The sequence below is a fragment of the Myodes glareolus genome, chromosome 4, assembly GCF_982192425.1.
Source record: "Myodes glareolus chromosome 4, mMyoGla1.1, whole genome shotgun sequence".
Classification (NCBI taxonomy): Eukaryota; Metazoa; Chordata; class Mammalia; order Rodentia; family Cricetidae; genus Myodes; species Myodes glareolus.
In genome coordinates, this window is record NC_142029.1 from 34,173,663 (window position 1) to 34,196,036 (window position 22,374).

The 22,374-nt window shown below is 47.5% G+C and overlaps 2 protein-coding genes and 1 long non-coding RNA gene across 3 annotated transcripts in view; 2 read left to right on the forward strand and 1 right to left on the reverse strand.

Annotated features, from left to right (window-relative positions):
* The window catches only part of Gnb5 (G protein subunit beta 5), a 30,496-nt gene extending 22,120 nt beyond the window's left edge, over nt 1-8,376 (forward strand). Inside the window, exons 8-11 of the mRNA XM_048423811.3 lie at nt 1,148-1,196; nt 4,277-4,373; nt 5,794-5,960; nt 7,475-8,376. Coding sequence (XP_048279768.1) covers nt 1,148-1,196; nt 4,277-4,373; nt 5,794-5,960; nt 7,475-7,486 — 325 coding nt within the window. The 3' untranslated portion in view covers nt 7,487-8,376. The remainder of the gene's footprint in view (nt 1-1,147; nt 1,197-4,276; nt 4,374-5,793; nt 5,961-7,474) is intronic.
* Nucleotides 8,377-8,498: 122 nt separating this feature from the next.
* Bcl2l10 (BCL2 like 10) lies at nt 8,499-13,822 on the forward strand. The gene is made up of 2 exons (XM_048424267.3): nt 8,499-10,943; nt 13,561-13,822. Exons 1-2 carry the CDS (start codon nt 10,335-10,337, stop codon nt 13,681-13,683), a joined length of 732 nt encoding a protein of 243 aa, XP_048280224.3. The 5' UTR covers nt 8,499-10,334; the 3' UTR covers nt 13,684-13,822.
* Nucleotides 12,953-15,763, reverse strand: LOC146894601 (uncharacterized). The gene is made up of 2 exons (XR_015001792.2): nt 15,601-15,763; nt 12,953-13,667 (listed from the first exon to the last, which is right to left on the reverse strand). It is a non-coding gene; the product is annotated as an uncharacterized LOC146894601 (long non-coding RNA).
* Nucleotides 15,764-22,374: the final 6,611 nt, after the last annotated feature.

Genomic DNA, 22,374 nt, shown 5'->3' on the forward strand with positions numbered 1-22,374 from the left:
AACAAAGGGTCAGGATATGCTAATGTCATTCTGCTCCTTCTTTGTAATTTGGGAGGTCACCTGGGAAAGAGGTGTTAATTCAGTCTATCCTATGATTGACACCTGAAACTGTCCTGCACCTTCTAGATGCATGCACACACAGCTACACAAATGCGTGCATTAAAAAAAAAAAAAACTTTCCTATTCGTTAGTATTTTTCAATTATAATCTCCCCATGGACAAACTGTAGGGTGCAGGCCATTTATAACCAGAAAGAAGATGCTTTGAAAGAGCTGGAATTCCTCTGAGTGTGGGCAGACTGAAGAGCTTAAAGACAGTTGTTCGTGGGACACTCTGCCGGGAAAATGCTTAACTAGTGTACCCAGAGTTCTCTCGTTAGCGTGGCATAAAACCAGGTGTTGCGGCTCACTCCTGTCTTCTCAGAACAGAAGAGGCGGAGGCAGGATGATCACAAGTTCAAGGTCATTCACCTGCAGAGTTCAAGTCTAGCCTGGGCTACATGCGACCCCATCTATAGTAAATACATACCCTACTCCACTCCTGCTTCTGGTTTCTAATCTAGCATCCATACTCCCTGAGGTGATGGTGGGAACAGCCACAGCCACTGTTCCTTGATTGCTTTTTATTTGACAGCATTGCCGATTCTTGGGACTCCCTGCCCTGTTATATCTTCACCCAGAAGACAGGCTTTATTACCCTCACTTTTCAGATGAGGAAACCAGGCTGGGAAAGTTGATGTCCCTGCCCAAACCGCTGCACGTAGTGAGAGTGCTAGCGACTGAGGTGACTCTGTCTGTCTGACTGTTGTGCCTATGCGCTGAGCTATACTTTGGGAATCAGGTGCACCCCAGGGCTCTTGCTTTGTTCCATGCCTAGGGTGAGTGTGGGTTATGACATTTGACTCTCAGCATACCTCTCTGTGAGGCAGTCCGCTGTCCCAGGTTTGCTGGAGGAACATGAGAGGCTGGTGGGCAAACCACATGAGACTCCCCTCTAGCTTCTGCATGAGTCCTCCTGAGTCCCAGAAGTGCAGCTTCAGGGTCAGAGACCCTGAGCCAGGATGCCTTCCCAGGGGTCCTAGGGGCGGGGGTCAGTGGCTGGGAATGGCTGCTCCCCATAACAGACTTTCTACCAACTCTGTCTGCAGATACTACCCCAGTGGAGATGCATTTGCTTCTGGGTCAGATGATGCAACGGTATGTTTCTCAGTTATTGAGAGCCCTTTTAAGGCAGAGGGAAGAGATAATAGCTTGTTTTTACTTTATTTATTTATTTGCAAAAGTGGCCGGGTATTTTATTTAAAGCGAAGCAACAGAAGGGACCAATAAACACCACAGGAAGCACCAGGCCTTGATTTTTTTTTCAAATTTTATTTGTGTATTTTTATGCGTATGGATGTTTTTGCCTGTATGTGTGTCTATGTACCACGTGTATGGTGCCCTTGGAGACCAGAAGAGGGCACTGGGATGCCCTGCAGCCCCCATCTGGGTGTTTAAGCCCTGATCCTCTGGATTAGCAGCCAGTGATCTTGACAACGGCGGAGCCATGTCTCCAACCCTGTAGCTTTATTTGTTTGTTTTTGTTTTCCGAGACAGGGTTTCTCTGTGAAACAGCTCAGACTGTCATGGAACTCACTTTGTAGACCAGGCTGGCCTCAGACTCACTGAGAGTCACCTGCCTCTGCCTCCCAAGTGCTGGAATTACAGGCACTCACCACAGCTAAAGCCTAGAAGCACAGGCATTTAATCAACTTGTTTTCTGGTCACAGAAGTCATGTGTAGTCACTGAAAAAAAAAATGAAGGAAATTAAATTACTCTCCTTCCCTAAGGAAAGCCACACACAGTCTAAGGAACCTGAATGTTCTTTCTCTTTGTCAGCACAATGTCTATTTGCAGATTTATCTTTTTCACTGGACCCCAGCTTGTGCACATTCTGCTGGGCTGAACAAACTCTTTTCACTCGTGTATTCTCTTAATAATTGTCTGGAATTTCATGTTATTGGCATGCCATCATGTGCTCAGAGTCTTCTCTCTGGAGGGAGCTCTTCCTAAGGTTTCCCCCTGTTAAGAACACTGCGATAAAGCCCAGCATGGTGGTACAGGGCTTGCAACCACAGCACAAGGGAGGTGGAAGTAGGAGGGAGAACAGGAAGGAGTTCAAGGTCATCCTCAGCTACAAGCAGAGCAAGTTCAGGACCAGCCTGGGCTGCAAAGCAATAGACCTTGCTGTCAGTAAATATTTTCATTTCTCTGACTGTTTAAACTCTCGGGCATTGGTTCACTCCTCATGGTTTCGTTACAGGGGCAAATTATGTTGGCATGTTTTTTAAGAAAAAGCATAATGTCATTTCTTGTTCTTAAAAATAGCAAATGCGAGGCGGGGGGGGGGGGGGGCTGGAGAGATGGCTCAGAGGTTAAGAGCATTGCCTGCTCATTCAAAGGTCCTGAGTTTAATTCCCAGCAACCACATGGTGGCTCACAACCATCTGTAATGAGGTCTGGTGCCCTCCTCTGGCCTGCAGGCACAAAAGCAGACAGAATACTGTATACATAATAAATAAATAAATATTTTAAAAAATATATCAAATAGGGGAGAGGCAGGGAGGAGAGCAGAGAAAAATGTAGAGCTCAATAAAAAATCAATAAAAAATATCAAATAGCCTATTAAATAATAGGCTTCACTCTGAGCTGCTGCTGTGGAAGACATTACAAGAGAAATTAATGCATTTTAATCATTACAAAAATCTTAGGAGGTTAAGAGAACTTGCTGCCCTTCCATAGGACCCAAGTTTAATTCCCAGCACTCTTGTCAGGTGACTTACAACCTCCTGTAACTCCAGTTCTCTCTTCTATCCTCCTCACACACCCATACACATGTGCATTCACACACACACACACACACACACACGCATGCATGCACACACACACATCCATAGTCATCCATATTCACATAAATAATAAAATATTTTTAAAAACACTTATGTGTCAAAAATATGTAAGTTTTGGCCATGTCATTTCCTGGAAATAACTCTATTCCGAGGGTTCTGCTCCTAAGCTAATGTAACTTTATTTCTGACATCAACATGTATATAAAGATTTTTACATAAAAACATTCATCACATGGATATGGGCAGTTCTCTTGTTACTGCCCAGCCCATTGCCCCTTGTAATATATTCAGAAACCAGTTTTCTTCCCACAAAAATGTTCATCATAGAATTATGTATAAAAGAGAAAATTAGTCATAAGAAAAACATTTAGCTGGCCCTGGCCTAACCGATTGAGACATAGCCACATGGACAGGCTATGTAAATCATCTTCTTTGAAGACAAATTCTGGAAGTGCTTACCACACAGTGTTGACAGAGACGGCTATTTCCACTCTTAGTTAGGGTTTCTGTTGCTATGATGAAACACCGTGACCAAAACCAAGTTGGGGAGGAAATGGTTTATTTGATTTACACTTTCATATCACATTGTTCGGCATCAAAGGAAGTCAGGACAGGAACTCAAACAGGTCAGGAACCTGGGGCAAGAGCTGAAAGAGGCCATGGAGGAACGCTGCTTACTGGCTTGCTTCTCATGGCTTGCTCAGCCTGCTTTTTTATAGGACCCAGGACCACCAGCTCCGGGGTGGCCCCACCCACAATGGGCTGGACCCTCCTCCATCAATCACTAATTAAGCAAATGCCCTACAGCCTTGCCTACAACCCAAACTTCTTCTTCCCAGAGCTGAGGACCAGGGCCTTGGCTTGCTAAGCAGATGCTCTACCACTAAGCTAAATCCCCAACTCCTTATCTTAGGGAGGTGTTTCCTTATTTGCAGCTCCCTCCTCTCAGATGACTTTAGCGTGTCAGGCTGACATGAAAGTATCCAGCACATATACGTAAAATAAAAAAAACAAAAAAACATTGCAGCCATTAGCAAACACCTCTAACCTGGGGCGACTTTCCTTTTCTCGAGCATGAATTTCTAAGTATGACAGAATGTTCCATGATGACTGTGTGTGCTTCATCGTGGAAAAGAAAGTAGGATTCTATGTTTATCTCTGTCCCTGAAGAAATTTTCTACACTTGCTGCTTCTTTGAGTCTCTGCTGACCCATGGAGATTAACAGGAAACGGGGCTGAAGTATAAAATAGCAGGAGAGAAAACTGAAAAGGTTTTCTCCTGTCATGCCTCAAACTGCAGAGCTGCTGACCCCCAGTAGTAGTTCTGTGGCCTGCACTTTGACAGATTGAAGCCAGAATGGTTTGCACCTTTGCCTGTTTCTTCTCAGTGTCGCCTCTACGACCTGCGAGCGGATAGAGAGGTTGCCATCTACTCCAAGGAGAGTATCATATTTGGAGCGTCGAGCGTGGACTTCTCCCTCAGTGGTAAGGTTTTATTTCAGAAACTTCTCCAGGAGTGTAGGACCTAAAAAGCAAAGCACCTCTCTGCCTTGCTTCGCCTCTCTGAGCCTTTTGTGGGGCGGTACACTCAGGCCACATCTGACCTTCAGATACCCTTCACCTAAGACACCCCCTTGCCCTTTGTGCTGGGAAACTCCCTGCTGCCCCGCCCACAGCTGGGAGACAGCTAGCAGAGGCCAGGCCAGTACTGATGGGGCACTCCCCTGTTCTGAGCCTATGCCTTTGCACACAGAATTACAGCCACTGTCTGGCACCTCTACACAGCTCAGCTGTTCCGTCCCCAAAAGCATTGATCACCTTGATTTAATCTCTGTAAACCCAAGTTGAAGGTTTAGAAATGGCAGGAGTGTTCCTGCTTCCTCTAAAGCCCAGTGGCATCCTACACACATTTGTTTTGTTTTTGTTTTTGTTTTTGTTTTTTCAAGACAGGGTTGGTGCAGGAGAATTGTCTGTATTCTGTCAATCATGTTTTAAATAAACACTGATTGGCCAGGCAGGAAGCATAGGTGGGTCAACCAGGCAGGAATCATAGGTGGGTCAACCAGACAGGAAGTAGAGGTGGGGCAATGAGAACAGGAGTATTCTGGGAAGCAGGAAGCTCCCTCCCCAGTTCTGCCCAGATCATCAAAGAAGCAGCATGTGACCTGCCCCTCTGAGAAAAGGTATCAAGCCATGTGGCTAACATAGATAAGAATAATGGGTTGATATAAGTTATAAGAGTTAGCAAGAAGCCTGAGTTAATGGGCCAATCAGTTTTATAACTTATGGAGATCTCTGTGTGATTTTCTTTGGGGCTTGCCAGCTATGGGGAACTGGGCAGGACATAAACCCCAACAAGCCAGCCCTTCATGTTACACAGAATTTTTATTTTGTGACAACTCTGGCTGTCCTGAAACTCACTTTGTCAACCAAGCCAGCCTCTGCCTCTGAGTGCTGTGATTAAAGGTGTGCGCCACCACCGCCTGGCTTCCTACATCTCATGTGAGCCTGGCATGGTGACTCCTACCACATGATGCTACAGTGATATTTCTGCCTGTCCCATGCCTTCCACAGAGGACAGTGACAGCTTTCTCCTGTACAAAGGCAGCATACAATGCCTGCTGCATAGTGGGCCTAGATGAATCTATGTTTATTGGATGGATGGATGGATGGATGATGGATGGATGAATGGATGGATGGATGATTGATGGATGGATGGATGATGGATGGATGGATGGATGGATGGATGGATGGATGGATGATGGATTGATGGATGATGGGTGGATGGATGGATGGATGGATGGATAAATGGGGAAATTCATTAGTGAGTAAGTGAGTGAGGATGAATGACAGTCAAGGAAGGAGAAACAGGAACTGGTTTAACCATTGCATCTTCTGCTTCTAGGTCGCCTGCTCTTTGCCGGGTACAATGACTACACCATCAATGTCTGGGACGTTCTCAAGGGCTCCAGGGTCTCCATCCTGTTTGGACATGAAAACCGCGTCAGCACTCTTCGAGTTTCTCCTGACGGGACAGCATTCTGCTCAGGGTCATGGGATCACACCCTAAGAGTAAGAGAGATGTCCCGTTTCCCTGTATGAAAGGAAAGGAAGGCCTGGTGACCTTCCTGAGATGGGTTGTCAGCCAACATTCTCATGTCCAGAGCTACAGGTAGATGCCAAGGGGGCGTCTCTGGGAGGTTAGGATCTTTGTCCACACAGGTGTTCAGAGAGACCAAGAATGGTGCCAAAAGAATAATGGAACTTAAAGAACCCAAATGCTTTGTTTCATTTTCCCCTACATGTCTGATGTTGTTGTGATTCTGGCCTTGAGTAAGTCACAGGTTCCCAGTCAATGCTCCCTGTGCTGAAGGGTTCTCCACCCTGGGACAGATTCCATATGTCAGATCACAGCCCCCTGTGCAGAAGTGAAGGCCCCGGGATGGCCTACTGATCGTGTGAATACTATTTCAGGAGAAGGGCCTTGTGGCTTTGATCAGCTTTTCAACTCCCGTAGAGTCCCACCACCACAGCACAAAGCAGAGACGTGGGCACTGGGTGTCCCTGGAGCATGGGAGTGCCGAGCACATCGCCCGTTGCTATGTGAGATCCCAAGTCTGACAGAGCCTTGTGTGAGAGTTTAGGGGTTGAGTTTGAGATAGACCTTTGCATAAAGACTTGATTAGGCTTGGACATATTTGGAGCATAATAATTTTAACATGACTGGGCAGAGGGTGAGGGGCAGATTTTAAAGAAAGTCTTAGAGGGGCCAACAAGATGTCTCATGGGTAAAGGCACTTGCTGCCAAGCCCAACAGCTTGACTTTGAGTCCTGGAACCCACAGAGTGGTTGGAGAGAACTGGGGCCCACAAATTATCCTCTGACCTGCTCGTGCTCGCTCCAGCACACACAGACACACACACTAAATCATGAATGAAGAATGCTGTACTAAGGTCTTAGAAAGTAAGCAGCCCTTCCTGTTCTATTTATTTTAATGGGAATAGGTTGAGTGTCTAGTTTTGGGACAAATAGATAAAAAGATTTTTTTGCGACGTTTCAAAAACAAAGTTTAGTAGTGAGGTGTTGAAGAACAACAGCAAGCTGTGAGGATTCGTGTGGTTCAGTTCTCAGTCTAAGGTGTCACCCGTGGCTGCCCTGCCGACGGTTAACTGAAGGGTAGGTGTCAGAAAGCTGAAGCCCTTGAGAGCCCTGTTTGGTGGAGTGTGTGAGTGGTGTGTGTGTGTATCTGTGTGTGTGTGTCTGTGTGTATATGTATGTGTGTGCATGTGTGTATGCATGTGTATGTGTGTATGTATGTACGTGTGTGTGCATGTGTATGCATCTGTGTGTATGTGTATGCATGTGTGTATGTGTATATGTATCCGTGTGCATGTGTGTATGCATGTGTATGTGTGTGTGCATGTGTATGCGTCTGTGTGTGTATGTGTGTGCGTGTATGTGTGTATGTGTGTATGTATGTGTATTGTGTATGTATGTGTGTGTGTGTGTACAGCCTGTTTTCCTCTGTTAAACTCAAGTTTTATGAATAATTGACTACTAAAAATGATCTGTCTTTGTCTCCTCAGGTTTGGGCATAATCCTCTCACAGAGTGCGCGAAGAACATGTGTCTTCCCATGTAGCTATGACTTCTAGAGGAGCCCAGGACTTCCCACAGGTTAGCTTATGGGAGCAACTTCACAGCTCAGCTCACTCAGCCCTCGAGTGTCACCACGAAAACCGTCCCCTTCCTGGAAATGCACCCCTGTAGGTCTCGGCACTTCGACTGTACCTTCAAGTCCGTGCTTCATCTCCAGCACTCTGTAGAGTTTGTCTGTTTTTTAAGTTATTTCATCCAGTAGAGTTCCACATTTATCAGCATTTAAACTGTCCCCCGTCACTTCCTCGAATCCGGTCTGTCTTCAGAGCACTTTAAACTACCTTTTCTTGGCGTGGACTGTGGCTTCTAGAACCTTCCTCTGGACATGCCAGCTCTATGGACTGTGAGAATGACTGTGCATTGGTCTGTCATAGAAGAAAATTCCAGCTCCAACTGTGACTACACAGAACCACTTTTTAAAACTGTTTTTATGTAAAGGTATCTCTTTTTCCCAACCTGTTCAGTTGTATTTTTTTAGATGAAATGTGTTTGTCTGGGAGAGCCTTTCTAAAGGGAGCAGACACGTGCAGAAAACAGGCCAGATGTCTGACTTGTGGCGCTGCCATAGTTGGTGGGCTAGGGTGGGGCAGTCCCCCACACTGGAGGGGAAGAACTGTTTGCCAATTATAGCTCAAACGCTGCTGAGAGCAACCAGAACCTTCTGGTGTGGGAAGACAAGACACTAAATGGATTAAGCCTACTAGTAGTGTTATCAGAAATGCCTAAGTTAAAGTGGGTGCTGTGCGTGTAAATCATATTCGAGTGTCCTACACAGCAGCTGTACCACGACCAATGGCCAGGTCATGAATAATAATGTCTTTGCTATCAAAGGGGTGTCCTGTCTTTATTTGAGTTAGCAATTCCTTCTAGATGCTACTGGCTGCTTCTTATTACAAGGTCCCTGCTTTTTCTTCTATTTTTTTTTAAAGGTGTAGAGACTTGTTCTTTTAGAAATGCCGTATCTAGTAAAATGTCATGTTAACAGCCGTGGTGGCACACGCTTTTAAGTCCAGGTACTTGGGGAGGGGGTGGTTCAGAGGCAGGAGGAGGTGTCTTGAGCCCAAGAGCTCAAAGCCAACTTCAGGCACGTATGAGACCCCCGCTTTTCATTTTGTGTGTGGGGAGGGGTGTTTGTTTTGCTCTATTTTGTCTTTTTATATTTAGTTGTTCATTATTCTATTCATTTATTCATTCTGTGTGTGTGTGTGTGTGTGTGTGTGTGTGTGTGTGTGTGTGTGTGTGTGTGGTGAATACCCACACCACAGAACACGTGTGGATGTCAGAGTGCTGTCTAGTGGAAGCCTGTTCGCTCCTTCCACTTATGGTGCCTGGGGATTGAACGCAGATCCTCAGGCTTGGTAAGAAGCACCCTTACCTGCTGAACAATCTCACTGCCCCTTGTTTTGTTTTTTTTTTATGAAACAATGGATCATATATTCCCAGGCTGCCCTCAAACATGCTACATTGTCAAGTAGAATTGTAAACTTCTGGTCCCTCTGCCCTTGCCACTCAGGTGCTGGAACACCCCGTTTGCCAGCATGCACCACACTGGGTGCACTAAAATTGTAGATGCACTGCTGGGACCAAACCCAGACCTTCTGGCATGAGTCACAAGCACTCTACCATCTGAGAGGTACAGCCCCAGGCCTCCAAGACCCCATCTCTAAAAGGATTTTTTTTTTTTTAGAATACTGGGAATCTCAGGTCATCTTGGACACTGGTGATCATTCCTGGGTAAAACTGGCACTATGCGTGGCCTTGGGCATCTGGCCAGTCAAAGATTTGCTGCCCCTGAGAAGCAGGAGAAGGAGTGCACCCCCAGATTGCCTGGCCCCCTGCTCTGGCTTGCTCTTTGCATAGTGTTGGCTTTGCCTTTATAGCCTCAGCCCCAGACCGTTGCTCCTCAGAGAGACCCCAGAATGCAGAAAGCACATTCTTCCTGCCATCGGGGCGCTACTGTGACTTCAGCAGCCTCTTTGGACTTGAGAGTGAGAAACGTCACATACATTTTTGTCATGTCGTTAGGATTATTTCAGGAGCCCTGAAAGAGTCTCAGGGACACACGACGGCTCTGGGTTTTACTTTGACACTCTAGAGAGTTCTCTTTGCCCCTCAGGGAGACTGCCCTGGATTAAAGCAGGCTTCTAGAGAGTGTGGACATAAAGAAGTGACCAGACAGCTGGGCACAAGTGATCTCTGCGAAATGGGGTAACCTCAGCTCACAGAAAGTCAAAAGGCAGCCCCAGAAGGGCCCACAAGGAATAGAGCCCAGCAGAACTGTAACCTACCAGAGCAGGGGTCCTCAACCTGTGACCCCTTTGGGGTCCCATATCAGATAGATATCCAGCATAGCAGGTACTTAGGATTCATAACTAGCAAAATTATAGTTATGAAGTAGCAACAAAATAATTTTATTGTTGGGAGTCACCGCAAGGCGAGGGTCGCAACGTTAGGAATGTTGAATGTACAAGAGACTTGGTCAAGGGAGGCCTGCAGGGATTCTAGGGAGCGTAGCTGGTAGGTCAGAGACAAGCAAGAGTCAGGGGCAGGGCCTGCATTGCCTCCTCCACCTTAGGACAGCTGCTTTGCAAAATTATTTATATATCTTCACTTTCCAAACAAGTGGGCCCAGTTCATAGCAAGTTAAGATGTAGTTTCTACCCCGGCCTGATGGCACAAGCCTGTAATTCCAGAGATTCAGGAGGCCGAGGTAGGAGAATGACAATTCTAAGGCCTACCAACACCTAGAAAGTTCCAGAACCCCGCTAATTCTTAATCCTTCAGGCAAATGATAAGCAGTAACCCGAGGGTCCCACGTTGTTCTTCTTTGCTCCATCACGAGCCTCTCACCCTGCAACAGGTGCAAGTGAGATTCCCAATCATCTGGGGGGGTGGAGGCAGGAAGCCGCTGGGCCTTGAAAGCCGGCTGGGTTGGGCCGGGTGCAGAGGCCTAAGGATGGACGACCCATTGCAGGAACGCACGAGACGGCTGGTGACAGACTTCTTGACGTTCTGTGCTCGGGAGCCAGGTGTCCCCGAGTCACCGCCCACATCGGTCGAGGCGGAATTGCTGCGCTCTCTGGCAGCACGGATGCAACGGCAGCACGAGGCTTTCTTCTCCACCTTCTTTGGCTACCAGGGCAACCGCGTGGAGCTGGTGAGACAGATGGCGGATGGGATGTTCTCCGATGGCCAAAACTTCAACTGGGGCCGCCTGGTGCTGCTCTTGACCTTCGCAGGGACGCTTCTGAATCAAAACCATAGCCAGGCGACCAGGCAGAAGACTGGTCTGAACAATCAAACGCAAGTGACCCGAGACTGCCATCTCATAGTGGACTTACTGTGTAGTCGGCTCCTGAGACAGCGTCGCTTGTGGCTGGAGGCTCATGACGGCTGGGTGAGACCACACGCGAAGCGTGGGCGTGATGGTGTGTGGGGGTGGGGTGCGGTGGGGTGGGGGTGCTGTGCTAAATGCCTCTCAGAGACCAGGAGCACTTCAGCTGTACTGTGCAGTCTGATTTTATGTTCTTCCTTTACTGTTTTTTTTTTTTCCTAAAGTCAAGGTGTCGGGTAGCCCAGGCTGGACTCATTACATAGCCTCCTGTAACTATGGTCCTGCTTGCATTCCCGGGGCACTACTTACAGGCTATGCTACTGTGGATGGGTTGATGTGGTGCGGATGTGGACACCCGCGGGGTGGCTTTGAACAGGCCAGAAAAACATTATTTACTGAGTCATGGCCCCAACCCAAGGATTTTTTTTAGAGGCACTCAGACGGCCCTTGCTCAATAGTTCTCATAAAAATCCTTTCAGGGGTGACTAGGCACACATGGCCTTCTCTGTCCCTTGCCCTCAGAACTTTCAGGGTTGGCTTATTAGGTCTGATAAGCCCAAGTTGTATAAAGGGGACTGTGGTCATGCCCAGGACCTCAGTCTGGCCCTCCAGAACTTCCTCTCCTTTCTCTAACCCTGTAGGAAACTAAAACCCTAGGGGTTGTGAAATGTCTGTGACCAAATGTGGCCCCTGACTGGGGTCTTCTTGCCCACTGCCCTTTTCCCTGCTGGGCAGGCTCCTGGCTTTCTGTTGCTCCTTAATCTCTGAGTTGTAAAAGCTAAAGAGGCAGCTACACAGAGGAAAACACCCAGCATGGGAATAAAGTTTAGTAGTAGATTGTTAGCATCTGTGAGGCCTTGGGTTCAATCTCCAGCACCGCCAGAAAAGGAAAAAAAAAAAAAAAGCTCTACCCTAGTTTGGCCCATATGCTGAGCTTGGCCTCAGGTTTCTTTACTTCCTCTTCCTTGGGGTTGAATCAAAACTGAAGTGACCCATGTTATACTATAAATGTAACTTAACTATTAAAACCTGCTATTTAAAAAAAAAGCCTGCTGTCAGCAGTCTCCATTTAGACCACCTGAGAAAGAAAGGCGGTGTGCGTGGTTAGCGGTAACTCCTGCCCCATTCCTGCTGTGTGGGTCTCACTGGGCTGGTAGACTGCCTTCAGCTGGGGATTTGAGGACCCTCTGAGCTCTCTCCTCACTCCTCTCCTCTCTCCCTATGAGCTCTCAGACTTGGGAGGCCAGTTTTCTTTTGGATAAGAGACTCGCTCACAGAGTTAACACCAAGGAAAGGCAGCATTGTGGGCTCTGCATGGTGTTCAGGTCTATGGGACAAAGCCCGAGTCCCCTCTTATGGGTTTAAGAGGAGGGAAGAGGGCCAATGCCACATAGTGGTGAATATGTGCTTGAAGTTGGTTGTTACCTTTTCTGGAGCAGCAAGGGTAGGGGAAAAGGTCGGCTTCGTTGGTTAATGTATGTTCACCATACAGGATTTGCTGGCCATACTTGGGGCCTCAGGGAGCCCGGGGTTGGTAAACTCCCTTTGGGGAAGAGACGCTTACACATCACGGGCCGGCTTCCAGTGGGGCCTCCGCTATGTCTTCCATCTGAGCTGTGAAGGCAGCGAAAGCAGCTGCCGTGGCGAGCGTGGCTCGAATGCACTCTGTACACAAATATAACCTTCCCAGGCTTTTTGTTTTGGGGTGACAGGCATGAATTCAATCCTCTGGTTGCTACATATTAACTTGGGGTGGTGTGGAGTCACCACATCTCTTGTCTCGACGGATCTGAGTCAGAGACTGACGTCTGGGTTGGCACAATGGAAGGATATTGGCCCCGTGAGCCTGCGTCATGTGCTGTACACACTGCAGTCTGGATGAGTTGAGGTGGGCAGTGCGCTAAGGGGGAGGCTATGAATGTAAGAATCAAAATAGTTATAAAGGGTCTGACCCAGGGGGCCTCGATGAGCTCTGAAACCATTTTGACTTTGATTTGAAGACGGGGGGTGGGGGATTAGGGGTGAATAGAAGAGCTGAAGACAGACAGGTGCCGTCAAAGGAGAGAATGCCCAAGGTTTAAATTTTTCAACTTTATTGGAGGTTGTGGGAAGGCGTCAGAAAGTAAAGAGGTTTTTATAGAGTTCTCCTAGATGTCTTTCCTCAGTGTTGAGGTAAAATGTAAGGTGTTATGAGGCATCTCTGCCATATGGGGCAGTTAGATGGTCGTTTCTATGCAGTTGAACTGCTGTGAAGATCCCATGGGATGTCTGGTAGGCACGTGTCTTTCATTTTATGGCAGGATCTAGAACCTTCATACTAGAGATTGGCCCAGGGTTGTGTGCATGCTCATCACATGTTTGAGCACCAAGCTCCATGCTAGCCCTTCCTGTGAAATTTTATTAGATATTTTTTATTCTGTGTGGATGTATTCATGTTGTGTCATGCACATGCAGTGCTCAGCGAGGCCAATAGAGGGCGCCAGGTCCCCTGGACCTGGAATTAACCGGCATTGTGAGCTACCACGTGAGTGCTGGGATCTGAACCCAAGTCCTCTGCAAGAGCAGCCAGTGCTCTCGCTCTCAGTGGCTGAGCCACCTCTTCGGCCCCACCTTCTGTGTATTTCGGGCTCGGGTTTGTTCATGGAGAGTCAGTCTAATGCTCCTCGTGTGCCCCTTACAGGATGGCTTTTGCGATTTCTTCAGGAGCCCCTTCCCAGTCATTGTTTGGAGGAGAGTGCTCATCAAGGCGTTTCTGTCCTGCATCATCGCGACGACCATCCTGTATATCTGGAAAAAGTTTTAAGTTTTAAAATTTTAAAAACGATTTTACCTGCTTGACTGTGACCCACTAAGGGACCGTTTTAGATGGCCGGAGAAGAACTGAGGAAATCCTCCTGCCTAGAGACATTTTTACCTACACGCTGCATGGAGTCCTGGGGTTGCAACGGGGGCAGCATTTGGAGGGGGGAGGGGCTCGTCACTAAGCAGGGGTGGGGGGTGGGGGTGTCTTCTGGTTACATCACCCCAAAGAACTACATCCGCTCGGTAGAAGCGTGGCTGTCTTGTCTGCATTTGGCTGTGCGCACACCAGAGCCTCTCCCATCTGTTTTGGGGTTTTTGAGGAGGAGTTCAGGAGCCAGGGTTGCCAGGCAGAAGAACCTAAAGCACCAAAACCCCAGAGCAATGAAGAAGGCAATAGAAAACCTTAAGGATTCCTTGGAAGCCTGTTTTTCTGTGCCTAATTCCCAGGACTTCTGAATTTATAGCGTCCCCCTCTAATAAAATTTTAAGTAACTTCAAATTTTTAATAAATGTATATACATTTTTCAAAAAGACTGGCTATTTCTCTAATTCAGCAAGACTTTTGTTCTTGGGAGTAACTTCAATTGACGACAGTGTGTCCTTCACTATAACCCAGGGTTTGGTTTATATTGCTGGGGGGGGGTAATTTTTATTTTTATAATGTATATTCATCTTATGCTTGTATGTTTATCTGTGTACCACATATGTGGCTGGTGCCTCTGAGGCCAAAAGATGGTGTCAGATCCCTGGAACAGGAGTTCCAGACAGCTGTGAGCACCATGTGGGTGCTGGGAATCGAACATGGGTCCTCTGGAAGAGCAACTAGTGCTCTCTCTCCAGCCTTAACAAAGCTTTGCTTTAAACATTTAATCTACATGAAAGTTCTTAAATCATTTCTGTTTCCCCGTCCACTCTCCAGTTCACTCAAACCCTGCAGGGTGGTGGGCAATGTGCCCCTCCAAGCCTCCCTGGTCATCATTAACCTGCATTCACACACACACACACACACACACACAGCTTCTGGATGGAGATGTAGGTCTCAGGGATCAATTTTGGGTCATCAGGCTTGGTGGCAAATACTTTTACCTACCAAGCCATCTCACCAGCTAAACTACGTTTATTATTTGTTTAGTTAGTGTGTGTGTGTGTGTGTTTGCGTGTGTGCGTGTGCACCACAGTACAAATTGGAGGTCAGAAGACAACTTACAGGAGCTGGTTCTCTCCTTTCACAGTGCAGTTCCCTGGGATCAAACTCAGGTCATTAACTTTATGACAATCACCTTTACCTGCTCAGCTAGCTCTCTGGCCTTCTTCTCTTCCTTTCATGAGATTCCTAGGGAAATTCCAATTCTGGGGAGTCCCTGAAGAAGGGAAATCAGGGCCCATGTGGCAGAAGTGGGTGTCTTTTTTTGAAACCTTTCTGAGAATGGGGGAAGAGTGCAAGCCTACAGGTAGACTGATTCCCAGGCAGTAGGCAGGGAAGAGGGCATTGAGCGGCACGTGGCACCCGTAGCACCCATGGCCCCTTTGTTGTGTACTCTCTGCTCCCCCTCCCCGGTGAGTCTGTTAGCTAGAGATTAACAGTGCCTCAGTAGGTGCCGCCTCAGTAGATGCCTGACTGTAGGTGACGGTAGGTGCCTGCCTGTCTGTGACAGTGAGAGGGGAGGGACTGCTGCAAATACCGTGGCCTGGGCAGAGGCTGGATTCTAACATCACATTCTGACAGTTCACTTCTTTGCATTTGCATGGGGATAAAGCTCACACAAGACAAAATTCTTTTCAGCATTTTAAAGCACACCCTTCAGTGAGTTTTAGAGTGTGTACAGGATCGCACACCCATCACCCCTTGTTTAATTCCCTCACTCAGACAGAAACCCCACACTTCTGATCCTCCCCTCCCCAGCAACCGCTAAGCTACCTTCTGCCTCTGGAGCTGCCTCTTCTGGACACCGCACATAACTGGAAGCAGACAGCTCAGGGCTTTTTGTGTCTGGTTTCTTGTTTAGCCGAGTGTTTTCCAGGCTTCTGCACGATGTAGCATGTCAGGACTCCACTCCTGCTCAAGGCTAATGCTGCATCATGCTTACCACACACAGAGAGCTGGAATGTGGGTGGCTCTCCCTTGTTGACTAGTGTGAATGCGGTTCTCTGAGCATGCTTTTACGTGCTTTTTGCAGACTTTCAGCACTCCTGGGTGCAAGCTTAGGTGGGATTTTGGGCCCTGTGATAACTGTAGGCTTAGCATGCAGCAGAGCCATGAAACTGTTCTTAGCAGCTGCCCTGCTCAGCATTCCCACCAGAAAGATGTGGGGTTCCAACTCCTTTCATGGTGAAACCCCAAGGTAGCAAAGGGAAAATGGGGAGAACTACCTGAGCAAGATCTGGGGAAGCACAATTTGAGCGTTTAAAATACAGACAACAGACAACTTTTGCTCCTTGGCTTCCCAGACACCATGCAGCCACATGCCCTGACTTGGTGGGACCAGTGTCATCAGCCCTTCTCTGCAGCCAAGTAGAGCTTCTGCAAACCCATCATCTGGCACTTTCTGCCCTGGGGCCTTTATGCCTGGCCTTGTGCCCACCAACTGTCATTTATAGACTCTGCTCAACTGGCAAAAAGTATTAGTTTGTGGGGTTTTTGTATAATATTCTATCTCTATTTTTATTTATGTGCATGTGTCTGTATCTGTGTGTACATATGTGGATGGGTACCCAAGGGGACGAAAAGAGGGGTTTGGATCCCTTGGACCTGGAGTGATAGGCAGTTGCAAGCTTCCAGAACCAAGCTCCCATCATCTGCGAGCGCAACAGGCATGCTTGCCAGCTGCGCATCTCCAGCCCGTGTTTTCTTCCTTTTAAAGTTTGTTTATTATTATTGCATAGGTATTAATTGTGTATTAATTGGGAGGGTACAGGGGATGTGGAGGTCAGAGGGCAACTTTGTGGAGTTGCTTTTCTTCCCCCTCCCTTTATGTGGGTTCCAGTGGCCAGGCTTGCCAGTAAGTGCCGGTAGCCACTGAGTCGCCTCTCCAGCCCCAGTTTGTAGTTTGTGGCTATGCCTCTCTTATAGTTGAATTCAGAAAAACTGAAAATGCAAATGAGGAGCCCAGGGGATGGCTTAGTGGGTAAGAGTGCTCGGTATCCAGTCTGGATCTAACCTAAGGTCAGATCCCCAGAACCTACAAAAGCCAGATGTGGTATGTGTCTGCACCCTACTCCCGAGTACAGGAGGCAGAGACAGAATTCCCCAGAAATCAGGAGGCCAACTAGCCTGGAGTCCAAATTTGCCAAACAAGAGACCTTCCTGTAAACAAGGCGGAAGGAAAGAACTGGTGCCTGAGGTCCTCGGGCTTCCATGTGCGCGCCATCAAATGCACAGATCCGCACACACATACACATACCATATACATATGACAAGAATTTTTAAGTAAATAATAATTATAAATAAAAGAAATGAAGTCAGGGATCATGGAGATATAGCTCAGTTGGTAAACTGCCTTCCCAGGGTGCAGAGATTCTGGGTTCAGTCCCCAGCATTATGCGCACTGGATGTGTGGTGGCACAGTCTGTAATCAGAAGGCTGAGAGAGGAGGGTCAGAAACTCAAGGTCATCCTAAGCTACATCAGGAAGCCCTGACTTAAAAAATAGTGGTAAATGTTATAACAAGGAAGGTTACGAGGCTGGGGGGTGGAATAGGGGCACACATCTGTATTTGCCTCAGCATTCCAGGGCAAGTTAAAAACTGTCCGGGGATACGTATGGAGGTAGCCTCTGTCTCAACACCAAAAATGAATGAATGATTGAGTCAAGAGGTAAATTTTAAAATGTTTCCTTAGGCCACCAATAGATTCAGCAGACTGCACACTAGAATCTCGGGAAGTATTTTCCAACTTTGGCTGCCTCCATCTCCTGCCTCGGGGATTCACTGGCTCAGGAGGAGCATGGCATGAAGAAGCTCTCCAAGTCCCCGTGTGACTCGAATGTGAAGGCAGGGCTGTGCTCCGGGGTTATGAACAACTTTGTTAACCGAATAACTGACCCCTACCTGTCATGATAAACCCTGCAACCCTGCTCCATTTGAGCCTAACTAGGTTCCTTGGCCCCGACAAGATTGCAATCACATTTTAAGGTACTTAAGGGTACCCACTGTGAATTAGCTGAGGGTCTTTTTCCCAAAAAAATTCTATGTAATTTAATTGAAAGAATCAAACAGTTCGATATGGTCGGTGACAAAAAATGACAGGATCTAACATTTCTTGCCAGCCAGTTCCACAGAAAACTTCCTGTTCTTCTTGTGGGTTACTTTCCTTTCTGCCTCGATCTTTGTTTTTATTTTGTTTTATTCTGAGATGGGGGTCTTATGTAACCCAGGGTGGCCTTGAACTTGATCTGTTGCCAATGATGACCTTGCCTTCCTTTCAACTTCTACCTCCCAAGTGCTAGCTAGGATTGCAGATGCTACCACCACACCCAACCAGCTCCTATGTCTTTAAATAGAAGGCTTTTCTTGATTTTCAGTTTGAGACATTATCTCTATACTCCCAGCCCGTCTCTTGGCATCCCGAGCCCCACCCAATGTAATTATATCATAATTTCACTTCAATCACTATTCATTATCCATATCATGAATTCTCATGCTATGCTGAGCTGAACCATGTAATCAGCTAAGATTATTTCTTTCTCACACTTTGTATCCTTGAGTTAATAATTGCCATAATCTTTCTTACTTGATTAGTTTTGGGCTAGTTTTGTGTAAACTTTTTTATGGCCCATCCCTGAGTTCTCTAATAGTTGTGGAAATCTCTTCTGAGATATTCTTTCCCATTAGGTTTCTCGCGTGTGATCTTGCAGGGTCTCCCAGTTTGCTCACATCCGGGATGTCCTTCTCCTCTGTTCCAGTTACACACAGTCACCATGGTCCTTGCAGTGTTCCTGAGTTCCTGACTCCAGGTTCCTGTCCCCTCTCTTCCCTGTGGAGTCTCCTGTTTCTGTCCTTGCTCCTTTTTTGTCTGTGGTTCTTGTTTTGCAGCAGCTTCCTGACCAGGAGTAGGTGAGCAGGAGACTGCCTGCAGCCTCACTTGTCTAAACATCTTATGTTACTTCACCCAAGATGTGCAGTTCTAGTTTGCTCGTTGTTTCCTTTCAGGATTTAGAGGCACTTTTCTACTTTCTTCCAGTTTTCAGGGTTTTCCCAACATGGGAAGTTTTGTCAGCAGGGCCTTCTTTTCTTTCTTTCTTTCCTTTGTTTGTTTGTTGTTTGTTTCGAGACAGGGTTTCCCTGTGTAACAGTCCTAGCTGTCCTGGAACTAGTTCTTGTAGACCAGGCTGACTTCGAACTCACAGGGATTCCCCTGCCCCTGCCTCTGCCTCTGCCTCTGCCTCCCAAGTGCTGGGATTAAAGGCGTGCGCCACCACCACCTGCCCTTCTTTTTTTATTTTATTATTTTATGTGCATTAGTGTTTTGCCATGGGTTTTAGGTCCCCTATAACTGAAGTTACGGACAGTTGTGAGCTGCCATGTGGGTGCTGGGAGTCGAACCCAGGTCCTCTGGAAGAACAGCCAGTGCTCTTCCCCCAGCAGGGCCTTCTAGTCAACATGGCTTTCGAAGTTTTGCAGCCTCTGGTGTGGTGTTGCCGTCTACCCCATTCAGGTGAAGCGAGGTTTTCAATCGGGGCTCATCTATCCTGGCCTGAGAGAGCACCTTGATCTGCTCCTGTTTTTCTTCCTACAATTTTTAGCATTTAGATTCTGGACTTCCTTTGTGCTGTCTAATTTTATTACTTTGCGTCTTTCAATGTTTGCTTTTCTCTTCTTCCCTTCCAGGGAGACTAGCTGGTGGCACAGAGTAGCAGTTGCAGCTGTGACAAGGAAAACACTGTGGGGGTCAGCAGACTACAAGTTGAATGTCTTTCAGCATGACTGTGACACTATGTTCCCATCCAACACCCACAAAACAAGCAGCTCTGTGCAAGGGAAAATCAAACTTAGAAGATGCGTACTTAGTCAATTTGCACACCTAGAAAAGGCCCAGTTTCGCTAGGAAAGTCTCCCACTAAATAAAAGCGGGTCAGATAAAGGAGGCCAGGGCCCCTGCTCACCCACAGGACCCTTGTGTGTGTGTCCTCTGTACCCCTCTAGAAACTGAAGTGTCTCCCACCAGGGCCCCAGCTGCTCTTCAACGACAAAGGCTGTTTCTCAGAAGTCAGTTGTTAAAAAGAGAGAAACCGAGTTTTCTGTGTCACAGCTCCGACCACAGTCTTTACTACAGCTATTTATACAACTGACGCTGTTTTCCTGTAACTCTGAGCAGCTCTCCGGAGTGACAGTTACCCTCAGAGGCCTGTGACCGTAGAGGCTCATCTGCTGGAGCCCAGGGCCTGACCCTGGAAGAGGAAGGGGGTGTGTAAAGGACCAGAAGGTAGCGAGTGCCGGGGTAAGTGTGAGAGAATGTAGGCTGTCCCACCCAAACGAGGAGTGGGGTGTGTATCCCTGCCCTCCACACAGCCTTCCAGTGGATACCACAGACATGGGGGAAGTGCCCAAGGGGACTTCTCAGCAACCCTGGCTCCTCTCCCGTTTGGGGCAGGGTCAAACAGCCTGGCTAACTACAGTGGTGCATCCTTGCATGTAGGAAGTGCTGATTGCCCCAGCAACCTGGATATGCGGTGGTCAGGTGGGTCACCTTTGACTTCTGACCCACAGACGAGGTTTTGAGAATTGCATGGGTACTTGCTTTGCTTCCTATCTACTCCCAGAGGCTAGACGAGGGGAACCTTAAGGCAAGAACACCCTATAGTTACTGGGGGTACTGGGGAGGGGTAGCCTTGTGGCTTCTTTTTTTTTTTTTTGACCAGAATTTAAATTCTCTAGCTCTTCATCCACTGAAGCTATAATTTTTCATTATTTATTATATCATTAATCTCTCATCACTGACAAAATACATGGCACAACTGTTGTTCTTTCTGCGAAATACGAAATAGACCACGAGGTACAAACAAACCCACATGTAGCTTTATTATAGGAAAGGGGCGTGAGGATGGTGCAGGCTGGGAGCAGGAAGGGGGAAAAAAAAGGAGAAGGTACCGCGGCTCTGCCTTTTTAAAGACCAATCCAGCATACACGTGCATCTGACGCTGCGGTCTGCGTCCCTGTTGGATTGTGGGTACAAGTAATTTTGGGAAATGAAGTCTTTTGAGTCAGGCGGACCACGCTTCACTCTGGGCCTGCGCATAGGGGCCTCCTGGGGACTGCAGTTCCCCAGGAGAATAACAACAACCTTTTTAAAAGATATTTTTAGTGTGTGTGTTTGTGTGTGTGTGTGTGTGTGTGTGTGTGTGTGTGTGTGTGTGTGTACACATGTGGGTGCAGGTGCTCTCGGAGGCCAGGAGAGGGTGTAAGATGCCCTGGAGCTGGAGCTGTAGGTAGTTGTGAGCTGCCCAACAAGGATTGTGGGGGAACCTAACTTGGGTCCTCTTGCAAGAGCAACAGGTTCTTTTAACTGTTGAACCATCTCTCCAGCCCCAGGAAGCAACTTTTAAAACCCATGTTTGTCTTACCTTTTTCTTTGGTGCTGAGGATAGAACTCAGAGATTCGTGCTCTACCATGGAGCCAAATCCCCACCTAGCAGGCTACTTTGAAGGAAGGAAGTGATTATCTTGGCACGTGGTTTAAGAGGAGGGTCAGTCAGTCACGGTGTGGAAGGCACAGTGGTGGGTGTACGCGACAGCTGATCACACTGCACAGAATCAGGAAGTCAATAGAGATGAGCGGTGCTGCTCCGTTAGCTTCCCTTTCCCCTTGTTAGAGTTCATCTGGGAGACTGGAGAGACAGCTCAGCAGGCAAGAGCCTACTTCTCTTCCAAAGGACAAGGGTTCGATTCCCAGTACCTGCAATGACGACTTACAGTCATCAGTAACCCCAGTTCCAGGGGACTCGAATACCCCACTTCTGCCTCCAACAGGTGCATATGATACACAGACATCCATGCAGGTGAAACACTCATACACAATGAAATATTTTTGGCTGGGTGCTGTGGCGTACATCTTCTAATCCCAGCACTGGGGAGGCAGAGACAAGCAAACATCTGTGAGTTCAAGGCTAGCCTGGTCTACAAAGTAAGTTCCAGGACAGCCCAGGGTTACGAAGTAGAACACGAATCTCAAAACAAAACAAAAAGCATTTGGGACCGCAGCCCATGGGATGATGCCACCCACATGCACGGTGAAAGCACCCTCAGAAGATAACCAGACCTGTGTCTCCTAGGTGATTCCAAATGCAGTCAGATTGACGGTGCCTATTAAGCTTCCGGGTTTTCATTTCCACTTATATAAATGGGTTCTTGCAGTTTTTTTATGATTCAAAATTCTTTGTGTTCACTTTTAAACTCCCAGCCTACATAGTGTGGAGCAGATCCTTAGGATGCCTCAATCCCATGCTGCTGCTTTGAAACACCACTATTCTCCTTCACCCCCTGCATGGAATAAAAATGGGTCCAGTGACTCCTCACTGTGTAACTCTTTAGGGCTTTATGATGAGCCAAATACATACTTATGAACAACCAGGATGGCTTCTCACCCACCCCTCACATGCTCCAATCATGGTCAATCTGTGGCCAGTCTCATACTGATTACACTTCACTTCCCATTTGCTATGTGAGCAGCCCAGCCTCTCCTGCAGGATCCTGAGTAG

Excerpts from the sequence above, each read along its gene's own strand:
- Bcl2l10 (XM_048424267.3), top strand. The coding sequence starts at position 10,335 with ATGATAAGCAGTAACCCGAGGGTCCCACGTTGTTCTTCTTTGCTCCAT. Across the intron at positions 10,944-13,560 it reads TGGAGGCTCATGACGGCTGG|GATGGCTTTTGCGATTTCTT; the intron begins GTGAGACCACAC and ends TGCCCCTTACAG.